Source organism: Ursus americanus, chromosome 37 (genome assembly GCF_024610735.1).
Source record: "Ursus americanus isolate L20-20 chromosome 37, mUrsAme1.1.p, whole genome shotgun sequence".
NCBI lineage: Eukaryota > Metazoa > Chordata > Mammalia > Carnivora > Ursidae > Ursus > Ursus americanus.
Genome location: NC_142163.1, coordinates 10532198 through 10546181, shown reverse-complemented (window position 1 = coordinate 10546181; position 13984 = coordinate 10532198). Strand labels below are relative to the sequence as shown.

The window sequence follows — 13984 nt, the reverse complement described above, 5'->3', positions numbered from 1 at the left end:
TATGAAAAGCCTACTGCAAATATTATTCTCAATGGAGAAAAGCTGGAAGCCTTTCCCTTAAGATCAGGAACTCGACAAGGATGCCCACTCTCGCCACTATTATTCAACATAGTACTAGAAGTCCTTGCAACAGCAATCAGACAACAAAAAGGGATCAAAGTTATTCAAATTGGCAAAGAAGAAGTCAAAATGTCTCTCTTTGCAGATGACATGATACTCTATATGGAAAACCCAAAAGAAGCCACTCCCAAATTATTAGAAGTTATAGAGCAATTCAGTAACGTGGCGGGATACAAAACAAATGCTCAGAAATCAGTTGCATTTCTATACACGAATAACGAGACCGAAGAAAGAGAAATTAGGGAATCCATCCCATTTACAATAGCACCAAAAACCATACGTTACCTTGGAATTAACTTAACCAGAGATGTAAAGGACCTATATTCTAGAAACTATAAATCACTCTTGAAAGACATTGAGGAAGACATAAAAAGATGGAAAGATATTCCATGCTCATGGATCGGAAGAATTAACATGGTTAAAATGTCCATGCTACCCAGAGCAATCTACACTTTCAATGCTATCCCGATCAAAATACCGAGGACATTTTTCAAAGAACTGGAACAAACAGTCCTTAAATTTGTATGGAAACAGAAAAGGCCCCGAATCTCCAAGGAACTGTTGAAAAGGAAAAACAAAGCTGGGGGCATCACAATGCCGGATTTCGAGCTGTACTACAAAGCTGTGATCACAAAGACAGCATGGTACTGGCACAAAAACAGACACATAGACCAATGGAACAGAATAGAAAGCCCAGAAATGGACCCTTGGCTCTTTGGGCAACTAATATTTGATAAAGCAGGAAAAAACATCCGGTGGGAAAAAGACAGTCTCTTCAATAAATGGTGCTGGGAAAATTGGACAGCTACATGCAAAAGAATGAAACTTGACCACTATCTCACACCATACACAAAAATAAACTCCAAATGGATGAAAGACCTCGATGTGAGACAGGAATCCATCAAAATTCTAGAGGAGAACATAGGCAGCAACCTCTACGACATCGGCCAAAGCAACCTTTTTCATGACACATCCCCAAAGGCAAGAGAAACAAAAGATAAAATGAATTTATGGGACTTCATCAAGATTAAAAGTTTCTGCACAGCCAAGGAAACAGTCAGAAAAACTAAGAGGCAGCCCACGGAATGGGAGAAGATATTTGCCAATGACACTACAGATAAAGGACTGGTATCCAAGATCTACAAAGAACTTCTCAAACTCAATACACGAGAAACAAATAAACAAATCAAAAAATGGGCAGAAGATATGAACAGACACTTTTCCAATGAAGACATACAAATGGCTAACAGACACATGAAAAAATGTTCAAAATCATTAGCCATCAAGGAAATTCAAATCAAAACCACACTGAGATACCACCTTACGCCAGTTAGAATGGCAAAAATAGACAAGGCAAGAAACAACAATTGTTGGAGACGATGTGGAGAAAGGGGATCCCTCCTACATTGTTGGTGGGAATGCAAGTTGGTACAGCCACTCTGGAAAACAGTGTGGAGGTCCCTTAAAAAGTTAAAAATTGAGCTACCCTATGATCCAGCCATTGCACTACTGGGTATTTACCCCAGAGATACAGACGTAGTGAAGATAAGGGCCATATGCACCCCAATGTTCATAGCAGCAATGTCCACAATAGCTAAATCGTGGAAGGAGCCGAGATGCCCTTCAACAGATGACTGGATTAAGAAGTTGTGGTCCATATATACAATGGAATATTACTCAGCTATCAGAAAGAACGAGTTCTCAACATTTGCTACAACATGGACAGCACTGGAGGAGATAATGCTAAGTGAAATAAGTCAAGCAGAGAAAGACAACTATCATATGATTTCTCTCATCTATGGAACATAAGAACTAGGATGATCAGTAGGGGAAGAAAGCGATAAAGAAAGGGGGGGGTAATCAGAAGGGGGAATGAAACATGAGAGACTATGGACTATGAGAAACAAACTGAGGACTTCAGAGGGGAGGGGGGTGGGGGAATGGGATAGGCTGGTGATGGGTAGTAAGGAGGGCACGTATTGCATGGTGCACTGGGTGTTATACACAACTAATGAATCATCGAGCCTTACATCGGAAACCGGGGATGTACTGTATGGTGACTAACATAATATAATAAAAAATCATTAAAAAAAAAAAAAAAAGTGGTGGTGAAAAAAATGGGTAAAACAAAGACGTTTTGAAATATAAGGTGTTATAATTGCATTTATCATGTATTGCTATATCAATAGTGTCAATGAACTTTATTCTCATGAACAGAAACATTATTAGTTCCATGAATTTGTGTCAGAAACAGAAGGTGAATAGCCTATAAACCATACCATATAGGACTCTGAAGGCTTAGTAATCATAAGGTTATATTACAATTTTTTTTCCATCAAAATCAAGATGAAAATTTTCCTACAAGAGAAGATTACCCTGAATCACTATTACAAAACACTAAATGGCTTTGGAAATTAACTTTCTGCTACATACTTGGTTTCTTAATTCAACCTGTAATCACAGAGTAACCAGCATTTATATGCAAAACTTAATGACGCATCTTTGTGTTTGGTTTCATATTAGAGCTCGCTCCTGAAGTAAAACAAAGATGGCCCACAAAAAGATGTACAATCGTCCTTGTGTTGCACCTGACCCAGAGAGGACGAATTTTTGGCTGAGCACTTAGTAAGATTATTGTAGGTAGAAGGTCTCAATTTTTTCACTCTATTATGAGTATTTTCCATTACACAGTGATTCTCAAATGGTGATGTGCAACTATAAACTGTGGGGAAACAAATACAGGGAGCAAATGCTGTATTTTAAAGATATTCCCTTGGAGAATTAATAAAAATTTTCAGAGTGCGCACTGAGAATCACAAACCCACCACATTCGTGTGGGAGAATACCTATAAAACTTCAGAAATAATTCTTGTATGTAGATGAAACAGCACAAGACTTCACATTTATTTAATTTGATTGATATGTTACAGTAAGCTATCATTGATTTTTTTGACAGGTGAAGAAACTAAAACTGGGGTAGGGTGCTATGGTTATGTTCATAAGCAACAAAGTTATGCCTGAGGATTACCTGATAGAGTGGAAAAGACACACACGAAATAAGAGGGAGAAGACAACTAGGATGGTGGCAACAATTATAGGTATGAAATATTATACACACCAGGTGCCTGGGTGGCTCAATTGGTTAAAGGTCTGCCTTTGGCTCATGTCATGATCTCAGAGTCCTGGGATCCAGCCCTACATCGGGCTCCCTGTTCAGATGGGAGTCAGCTTCTCCCTCTCCCTCTGCTGCTCCCCTTGCTAATGCTCTCTGTCTCTCAAATAAATAAATAAAATCTTTTAAAAAAATGTATACAGAGAAATAGGTCTACACTGGCTGGGTAAGCAGGAATAAAAGCAAAGCATTCATTTAAGAGACTGAAACCAGATCCACAAAATCTGATTTCTGAAAAAGACTGAGAAAAGCAATGTGTATGAGTGGATCACTGAGACACACAAAAAAATACATGTAACCTAAGGTTGTTATACTGCTCTTGCTTGAGATATGTACATGTTTATCTTTGTGAACTTTTAGAAGAAATGTATCAGATATCATATTTTATCACCTAAAAAAAAAAAAACAGGAAAAGGTAAGAGGTATAATAAATTGTTCAAGTTAGGCTCTATCAAATTCAGGAGGCAAAAGTGAAGTGTATACAGGAAAAAAATGTTGGTACCAGACTACTAAAACTGTATGAAACAGCATAAAGAGGGAGAGGCTAACTGAAAGTTACTTACTGAAAGTTACAGTAATGAAGACAATGGAGTCCTGCTAAAGAAATAAACATATGAATCAATAATGAAGAGAACATTACAGACAGAAGTACAACCGAGAGATTTCCAACAAAGGAATAACAAAATGATTCAATGGAGAATGAATAATTCCCCAATGGAATCCACAGAAGAGTAAAAGACCTTGATTTAAATGTACATTACATAAGCTGACTCTTCACACACCCAACAAAAAAAAGTATGACGGCTGAAACCAAGTTTTTAAGCTTCTCATCTTAAGTCCTTCACTGTTACATTGAAAAAAATTCAAATCAGATCCACAGTTTTAAAACACACCAACTACTGTTTTATTTTTAACAAAGGGAATCAAATTAAAATAGACAACAGTCTGAACCAAGAACTTTTTGTTTTGTTCTGTTTTTTTGGCCTTAACAAGTAATTACATAACACAATGTCTTTTCTTATAGGTGAACCAAGGTGAGAAAAGAAAAGGAGCCTTGAAACACCAAAAATTTTAAAAAATAAAAGAAAGAAGGGAGGAAAAAAAAAGAAATAGATATATTTGCCTTTGTCAAGTTTTATTTGCCCAAGTGCAGAATGAAACTGGCTTGGGAAATCATTCACTGTAGGCTAGTCCCAGTAATGCTGGCGAGACACTTCTGGGAAGAGGCACACAGAGCAGTGACCTTAGGAACTGAGCTAAAAACATTGCTTTTAAGAGTTAAGGTATCAAAACTCTGAAATGACAAATTCTAGATAAGAAAAAAAGTTCAGGACCTAGGAAGGTTCAAGAGTCAGTGGATTTAAAAAAACCCTTTTGTGGTTGCTGTCATAACTCTTCCTGTTGAGGGCAGGAATGGTGTAGCAAAGGGGTTAAGGAAGGAAAAGAGACTACAGAACCTGAATTGTTCTGGTGGAAAGTATTTTGGTTCCCTTTCAAGATGGGTCTATGGTCTGTAGATGTCAGGAAAATATTTTCACTATCTGTTTCGTCCTCAAACTCTTCTTGGCCCTCCTTAGGCTTAATCCCTGAGTTCCGGGCCTTTTTTGACTGCAGCTCTTCTTGAACAAGATCTTTACTTTTTCTACCCAGATCTATTTTCTGCTGTTGCCGCCGCCTTCGCTTCTCCAATGCCCGGCCTCTTGTCCGATTTCCTTTATGCTCAGGCTTCTCCAGCTACAATGATATATAGGCAAGCAGAAAGTACTTGTGGACCAGTGGTCAGGCCTAATCTCCTGGCCCTGTCCATGACCCTTTTCCTCACCTCTAGAAGTGTACGAATCCGCTCCACGTCTGGAGGCTGTCCAGCTTGCAGCAGCTGCCAGATGCTATGATTCTCATCCAGAGTCACCTCAAGCAGATCCCCCTCCAACATGAGCTCCTCCAGCGGGGCTCGGGTTGCCTCAGGCAGATTCAATACAGGGCCAGTCAACTGTGGCAATAGTGAGGACAATACCTCCAGGCCTGGGAAATTTCAGGAACAGGCTGAGTTAGAGGCTATGTCTAGTCTTATCCCCAACACCATGACAGAGTCAACAACCAAACAGGTCGCCTTTGTGGTATCTACTCAACAGCCTACCCAAAGCCAGACCTACATGTCTTACCTGAGCCCTGAACAGGGGCTACCTTCTCATGACTGGTCATACTGTCCACATTCGACAGCAACCCTGGAGCCTGCTAAGGAAAATAAGAATGCGTATGGTAACCGGTAATAGAAAAACCAGGTCCTAAAATTTTTTGCACCAACTCCAAACTTATGACCTTTACCTCCTGGAGGAGGAAGGTACATACAGGCTGACAGCAGGGAGCAGTCAGACACCTAGACGGGATGCAAAATGGGACATGGAGGTTACATCAAGGGACACTAAAAATTACAGGACAGAGGGTAGAGCCTAAACAGGGGTACAGCCAGGAGAAAGACATTTAAGAGCAACCTGGGCTGGACAGCTAACCTTAGGCATATCCTTCCCACTGCCTTCTCTGTGTGGATCAGAGTCAGGGGTTGCAGGGTAGGTAGGGGACTCCTCCAGCCTGCAGTTGGTGGGTTCCTCCTGCAGTTGGTGGCGAAGCTCAGCCAGCTGTCCCAACAGAGCAGTCACATCCTCAGATGCTAGAGCCTGCCTGGCACGGCCTTGCCAGACAATGGCCCTCTCTGTGAGGCACTGTAGGGCCTCACCCTCAGGCAGCCGTACTGGCAGTCTCTGCAGGGCTACCAGCAATGACAGGATGGTCTCCAGACGTGGGCGCCTTGAGCGCATGCACAGTGGACACAAAAATTTGGTGTCCCACTCCCACCAGGCCAGCAGTGGCGATGAGGTGGAACTAGGCCTTGAAGAGCTGAGGAGTCGGGGTACTGACACACATTGCCCATGGAACCAGTCCTGACACAGGTCACACTGCAGAGCTCCCACCCCAGCTGGCACCTGCCCACAAACACAGATGGAGGTTGCAGAAGAAGCTGTTCTCGATGATGCCAATGGACTGGGCTTGGAGGAGTTCATGCGACGCAGCTGCAGGATACCCTCCTTCTCCTTTTGCTCCCCGTCCTTGAAGGCCACGATCTGATATGCCCAGGACAGAGGGAGAGAAAGTCAGCAGTCCATTCCATTCCCTTCTCTGGTGTCTTTAATATCTCACTCACAAACCACGTGAGGTTTAGAGAGCAAGTGCTCTGCCTATAGTCACCCAGCTCAGATACTCTTATCATCACCAGGCTCTTCTCCCCACCTATGCCCAAAGTCCTTACCACAGAGCCTGGATCCCTGAGGTCCTGCGCAGATAGTCCCAGCAACTCTGTGTCAGATCTGTAGAAGCCCAATTCCTTCTCTATCCACCGGCTACGCTTGCTGGTGTCTGAGCCAGCATCTGCACATGGGCAGAGTACCTGAAGTAGGCAGACAGTGGGAGCATGGCTAGGGTTCCCCCCCTTCCCCTCACCAGATCCCCAATTCCTGATGTTCTTACAAAATCTAGGTGACAGGCAGGAGAGGATGTGAGTTGCACTCTTAGGCCATACCTCCAGGAGGGTGTAGCATGAATTCTTCTTGAGGAAAGTCTTGGAGGCCTTCTCCCTCCATGAATGTGCTGTCAGTACCTGCACCTCCAACTGTCTCAGCTCTTCCAAACCCACAGGTAGGTCCCGGCCTATAGCCACCAGGCCTTCCAAGTCATCCAAGCAGGGGTAGTGGTCACCATTCTGAGATAGGGACAGGAGAAAGTAAATTATGTCAATGAGTATTGTGTTCAGATGTGTGCTAATGCTGAGCATCATGCTGCCTAGTTATGTTAAAAAAAAAAAAAAAAAGACTATCCTATAGAAAACAACAGGACAGCAAACACTATCACCAAGCACTTCTACTTTACTGGCGCAGAAAAAAATTTCCCCTTTCCGGTCAACTATTTTGTTCTGCTTTCCTTTGGCCCCTTCCTTTGCGATAGTCTATGTTCAGCTGTAGGCCCATACCTGTGGTTCTCCTTCTGTTATTTTTACCCTGATATCATCACAGCTCTAACCTGCCACCTTTACTTACCAGCACAGGAGAACTCTGTTATTAAAGAGCCAAAGGCAAAATTGTGTTTCTTCTGCCTATACACCTGCACTACGAAAGTAGGAGACAAGTCCTTACTTGGATCTCGTCCACATCAGCAATCCAAGCCTGTGCTTTAGCCAGAGCATCTTTCAGTGCTTGGATATTAGGCAGGTAAACTGGGATATTTTCTGCCTCACGGATTATGGCTTCCAATATAGCTGGTGGATGCTTCTGCCTAAAAATGTTTGGAAAAATAGAAATACATCCTTCAATGTTAAATACATAGGCATTTTTTTGGTCCTAGATTTCTCTATCAAAACCATAAACAACAAAAAGTTCAAAATAGTAACTGAGCAAAATAGTAACTGTCTCAAGAAGTTGAAACACTAAAGCAGCCATCTGGGTCTCTTATTAAGTGATGTCTGGTATCTGTGATTTGAGAACTAGGCCCACAAGTATTTCCTCAATTACTGCCTTCTAATACAGTAGTAAAAAGAGGACTGGATGACATGTCATACCAATCCTTTACAGTTTAGCAGATGCCTAACTAGGGGTCTGGTGTCAGGGTCACCGACTAAAGCCATCCTTAGGATCACCTCCAAACTCTGAGGACAGGAGTTACAGAGTATATATGCAGAAAGACTGGGCCCCACCTGGCCTCCAGGCAGAAATGGGCCTTTTCTTCCCAGCGCTCTGCAATGGTCAGCAGCTCCTGAAGCTCTGCCCGGGCCTTGTCCACAGAAGGGCTGGAGGCTATCTTGGCACCTGTAACCAAGAGCTCCTGCATGATGACAAGAGAGCCCCTTTGAGCTGAAGGAGCCAGTGCCTGCTTCACCTCGTCTAGCCATTGTGCCTGCTCCACCTGTTGCTGGAGCTCATAGGCTTCAGGCACCTCTATACCCAGCTGCTGCCCCTTCTCCAACAAGGACTGCAACAGCCCTACACTGGGGGGCAGTGAGGCCAGGGCCTCTCGGGCCTCAATTTGGTAGGCCTCCACCTGTTCCAGAACATCCTGCAAAGATATTCAATAAAGAAGAGACTCTTTAGTCATCTAGATGGAACCACCTGCCCTCAATCTATTCCCTTATCTTCTCTCTTAGGCATTTACACTTATCTTCAATCATATAGTAAGACGCGATATACTTACTATCAACAAAATCCTTTATTTGCCATGATAACCTTGCTTTTCCTTTAGTTATCTCAAATTTACCCTTTCAGGCCCACTTTAATACGATCTTACCATTTCAGAAAGCTTTCTGAAACTCTAAATTATGAAAAAATCTGCCTATCTCCTTTAAATTCTCCAATGTCAAGAGCCACATAGATATGTAGCCCTGTGTTCAGTATTTTTATTATTTTTGCTTGGGAGGGTATCTGCCTGAACTATATAGCTATGGATTATATAGTTATGAAGCTGAAAAGCTATGAAGCTATTATAATACAAATAGTACTAAACCACCCAACCCTGTAAGTTGTAAGAAAAGTGTATTATAAGAAGCTACTTAGAATGATCAGGGTCTCAAGCTTCACTGGTATCCCAGATTTTGCTAGTATCTATTGTTGTTGTTGTTTTTAAAGATTTTATTTATTTATTTGGCAGAGAGAGACAGCCAGAGAGACAGGGAACACAAGCAGGGGGAGTGGGAGAGGAAGAAGCAGGCTCAAAGTGGAGGAGCCTGATGGGGGGCTCGATCCCACAATGCTGGGATCACACCCAGAGGCGAAGGCAGATGCTTAATGACTGAGCCACCCCAGCGCCCCTGCTAGTATCTATTCTAAACAAGAATTCCATCAAGGGCACCGGGGTGGCTCAGTCATTAGCGTTTGTCTTTGGCCCAGGCCTTTGGTGCCCCCGTCGGGCTCCCTGCTCTGCAGGAAGGCTGCTTCTCCCTCTCACATGCCCCCTGCTTGTGTTCCCTCTCTCATTGTCTCTCTCTGTCAAATAAATAAATAAAATCTTAAAAAAAAAAAAAAGAATTCCATATTTACCTTAACATCCCCAATTTGATGCATGGCACATGGAAGGCTGCCCATCTGCTCAAGAAGTACTCGTAACTCAGTCACAGTTGGTTGTGGAGTTTCAATCCTGCAGGAGTAAGACAGAAAAGATTCATTCACTAAATCTGCTAAGGCCATAGTGCATGCATTTTCAGTAACCCAACATCTTTATCTTATTTCTGTGTTACAGTAGTATCTTTGAAGCCACTTCAAAGTTCAGGGACCATGAACCAGTAAGTTAAGATGAAAAAAACGTGAAAACATTTTGTACTTGAAACTGTTAGAAAACAGTGAAGATATCAAAGTGAGACAATACAAGTTTCTGAAGAATGTGTGCTTTCTGGGATACCATTAGATAGAAAATTAAAATAAATACAAACATTTCTTTTTCAGAGAACAACAATGTGAGATGACTTCTACAAAGCTTCTGTTTACAATACTAATTAAGGGTTATAAGGAAAACAAAATGAAGTATAAGAAGGAAATATAAAAATAAAGATCCAATAGTATCTAAGAGTAGTACCTTTCAGAGTGAGACTAAAAATAAAACATGTTAATTACATTTAAAATAAGCATCAGAATTTTTAAGAAAAAGAGACAAAAGAATTAAGAAATAAGGAATGTTATGATACAGAAGTCTGAAAGTAATAATGGACACATGACTGTAGACTAAAGAGGAATGAAGAAGAGCTCATTATGTGAAAAATGTAATAGTGCAAAGTACTAAGTTTTTAAATGTACTCTTCAGTGTAATTGTGCATAAGCAAGAAGAATTAGAGAGGCCAGAAGTCAGATGAATTAGAACTTGAGGCAGATTCAGATCACAAATATTAAAACCCACAGCCAACTGATGAATGTCACCAGGTTCGGAAAGTTAGGAAAAATTAGGAAGTTAGGAAAATTTTTCTTTCTTTTGAAGTAGACAAAAAAAAGACATTGCGTATAAAAAGGGAATTCATTACTACTTTGACCTTTAATTTTTTAAAAAAATTCTCTGAATTTGAAAATATCTGACTTTGAGATATTGTGATTAATGCCTCCAGCTGTTTGTGTTATGTGAAATTTACAAAACATGTATATACTCACCTAACTTTTAGAAAACTTATCTATGTTTATACGCATTTTGCAACTAAGAGATAAATAAAATTTAATGTCCAAAACTGTATTTACCTACACAGCCAATAATTAATTTTCTGGAAATCTGATGTATATTTTATGAAATCTGTTAACAAGTAGAACTATAATGGTTCTACTGCATCTTCATTCTCATTGTCATTGATGGTGTAAGTATGGTTCTTCAACTAGGTTACATATGTAAGTTTTGGATACTAATGTGTTCACATACATAAATTATTAACTTTTACTACATGGATTCTTTATGACCTTTTTTCTTAAGACTTTATTTGTCAGACAGAGAGAAAGAGCACGAGCAGGTGGAGCAGCAGAGGGAGAAGCAGACTCCATGCTGAGCAGGAACTGCTGGGACCTTAAGATCATGACCTGAGCCAAATGCAGACACTTAACAACTCAACCAAACACACATCCCTGACCTATCCATTTTTGTTGTCCATTTTCATATACTAACATCCGTTTTCTGCCCTCCTCTCTAACATACCTGGCATCTTGACCACTGACCAGCCCCAGGACTTGGGAGACACAAGCCTCTGCTTCATTTAGGCAGTTCCTCAATCGCTGAAGTAGCTCACTGTTAGGAAACCTCCTCTCACGAGCCTCAGACTCCAGTGCCCTTAGCTCTTCAAAGCCTGAAGATAGAGTAAAAGTTGGAACACAGTAGACAGTATTAGGAAAAAGTGGAAGAGGGAGACTTGGGAGTGCTGAAGAAAAGAAACAGGTTGCTAGGGGGGTCTTTCCATTTCTCATCACTTACTGCGCTTTCGGCCATCCTCCACATCCAAAGCCACTCGTACTTTGTTGGCCCATGTGTCAAAGGATTCAGCCCGAATCTTTAGCTTATGCAGCATGGCAGGAAGCTCATCCAAGGTATACCGATACCTGAAGAAAGGGGGCAAGGAAATGCATATGCGGCCCATCTCTGTAACCTCCTCTGTGTCTTTTAAGTAGACCCCATGGCTCACCGCAGATACTGCCGACTACTCGAGCACTTGCAGAGGTCATTGATGTGGAAAAGGCAGACAAGGCCATCTGGGCAGTCATAGCATGCTAGAGCTGATAGGAAGCATGTTGTCTTGCACTTCATGCACTGGCGTTCATCATCTGGGAGCAGCTCAAAAGCCTCTCGTTCAGCCTCCGTGATGCCCTGGGGGTGTTCAACCCACATACACTGTAAAGACTAGGAGCAGGGTTGTAGACACCCCACCTCAGCCAACACTGAGCCCTGCTGTGGGCTCAAACTTGTAAGGATAGCTGTAGAGAAATCGGAAGAAAAAAATATAAACACATATATTTTCTGCCTTTCCACTTCAAAATGTATGAGTCAGAGATGAGGCACTGAATGACTACTCAATTTTTATCTGTCTCCCTTCCAGAAGTTTGCTTTACTGAATCCCTAAGCCATGCTTCCCACCACCCACCTTCTCCAATACAGCTTTTCGTAAACGTCGCTCCTCTTGCACCATAATGAACATCTCCTTGTGCACCGCCACAGCCAAATTCAGATCCAACTTCTCTGGAAAGGCAGCCATCTTACAGATGAGCTCCTCATGGGAGAAAACACAGTAGCGCCGGAGCCGGCGGTAGTGTTCAATGCACTGGCGTCCAGCAGGTAGCTGTAAGTAGTTCAAGACTGTGTGTGGCCATCTGCAGCCCACAGTATTTACCTTCTCAACAACGACCTCACTCTACATTCTTTATCCCTTTCTATCTACAAGCCTACCACACTCCAGACTCACCCAGTCCGCAGTGCAAAAATTGACAGCCTCAGCAAAATTATAGCCTTGGTTAAAGCCACTGTGGTAAGCACGAGGAAATGTGATGACAAATTCTCCTGCACATTGGTTTGTGCGGACAACCTAGAAAGAACACAGAAGGGGCTATAAGTCAGGACTAATGATAGAATGTGTGCCTATTAATGTCTTTAAATTTTGCGCATAGGCTTGATCTTCACATATGTATGCCTTACAAAAGAAAATTAGAATGTGAAGTTTGAAAGTGATACATGGGGCACATAGGTGGCTTCGTTGGTTGAGCATCTAACTCTTGATCTTACATGATGTCTAAATGTCACTGTTGAGGTAGTCAGTGGACTCTAGGCCCGCATGGAGCCCATTAAAAAAAAAAGGTGATATGCAAAGAAAGGGACAAAGAAAAACAATGTGCAATTGAAGAAGGAAATACGAATGGTAAAAAAAATATGATAAATATTCTTAACTTCTTCAATAAATAAATATAACTTAAAAACATCAGGACATGATATCAACACAAATGATGGACAAGGAACTCCAGAATCTCATCCCTGTACTAAAAGAATGATTAAACTAGCAAAAAAGTAGCAAAGTATTTTAAAAACTCTGTAGTAAAATCACAAATTACAAATACTAGGATGACATTTAATGAAAAACAAAAAAGCTTCTAAATAAATAAATAAGAGCATTAAGCCAGTACACTGGAAGAAACCAATTAATCACGGAAAAGTAATGGAAGAATGGAGGATCAAAAAATATATGAAATACAAAAAACAAAGTACAAATTGACATAACCTCCCTTATTGACAATATACGAAAAACTTTAAAATCAAACTCTCAAATAAAGACTAGTGGGATGAATAGAAAACATGGTTAAACTCTATATTATCTATAAGAAACTCACCCAGATAATGACACAGAGTCTGAAAGTGAAACAATGGATAAATTTATTTCATGCACAATAGTGAGAAAGAGAGAGCAAGTGACTCCAAAATAAAACAAAATATATGCCTGAGTAAAAAACTAAGATAAAGAAGATTACATACTGATAAAAAAGTCAATTCATCAAAAAGCAAAAACAAATACGTAAAGAGAGAATGAATGAAAACAAGAAGCTACTTCCTTGAAATGATTAACAGACCTGACAAATCTTTACATACAGAAGACAAAGGGATAGAAGACTCGAATTATTTAAATCAAAAATGAAACTGGGGATATTAACTACCAATTTTACAGAATTAAGAGAGAGATAAGACAACACCATAAAAAACTGTACGCTGGCAAATTAGATAATGAAGGTAAAATGTACAAATTTCAGTCCTAAATATGTGTGCAAATGTAGCTGAATTTATGTGTGAGGGAAAAAAACAGTAAGACAAGAATAGTAACAAATGGTGTAACTAGGCAGCTGCACCACTTCATCAATTCAGAATCACCTGTTTTTTACGAGACAACAGTAATGTTGAAAAAGAAAGAAAAAAGTGCAAACAAGAATTTACAATATGTCAGTAACAGCAGGAAGTCTCGGAAATGCAATCAATTCTAGAAAGAACAATGCAGAAATTCAGATCAATTTCTGAAGATGGAAAAACTGAAATGGACGTGAGTTATAAAAAAATTGTGTAGAAGTTGACCTATACCTTAACAAAAGTACATATGACAAAATTACAGTGTGTTGAAAAGATAGTGCAATACTTTACCTTCTACAAATTGCTGGGTGCTTA

The 13984-nt window shown here is 40.8% G+C and overlaps 1 protein-coding gene across 11 annotated transcripts in view; it reads right to left on the bottom strand.

Annotated features, from left to right (window-relative positions):
• Window positions 1-2134: 2134 nt before the first annotated feature.
• LOC123789861 (lysine-specific demethylase 5D) overlaps window positions 2135-13984 on the bottom strand; it is a 31677-nt gene continuing 19827 nt past the window's right edge. For 3 of the 11 annotated variants that reach the window (XM_045793804.2, XM_045793805.2, XM_045793810.2), the window contains 14 exons: window positions 12249-12368; window positions 11931-12125; window positions 11475-11656; window positions 11267-11391; window positions 10994-11141; window positions 9370-9466; window positions 8034-8392; window positions 7477-7615; window positions 6867-7046; window positions 6597-6734; window positions 5803-6411; window positions 5455-5524; window positions 5115-5314; window positions 2137-5026 (listed from right to left, as the gene is read on the bottom strand). In XM_045793804.2, coding sequence (XP_045649760.1) covers window positions 4679-5026; window positions 5115-5314; window positions 5455-5524; window positions 5803-6411; window positions 6597-6734; window positions 6867-7046; window positions 7477-7615; window positions 8034-8392; window positions 9370-9466; window positions 10994-11141; window positions 11267-11391; window positions 11475-11656; window positions 11931-12125; window positions 12249-12368 — 2910 coding nt within the window. In that variant the 3' untranslated portion in view covers window positions 2137-4678. Of the gene's footprint in view, window positions 5027-5114; window positions 5315-5454; window positions 5528-5802; window positions 6412-6596; window positions 7047-7476; window positions 7616-8033; window positions 8393-9369; window positions 9467-10993; window positions 11142-11266; window positions 11392-11474; window positions 11657-11930; window positions 12126-12248; window positions 12369-13984 lie in introns of all 11 variants that reach the window. The other 8 variants (XM_045793799.2, XM_045793800.2, XM_045793806.2 and 5 more) reach the window with 5 other exon arrangements.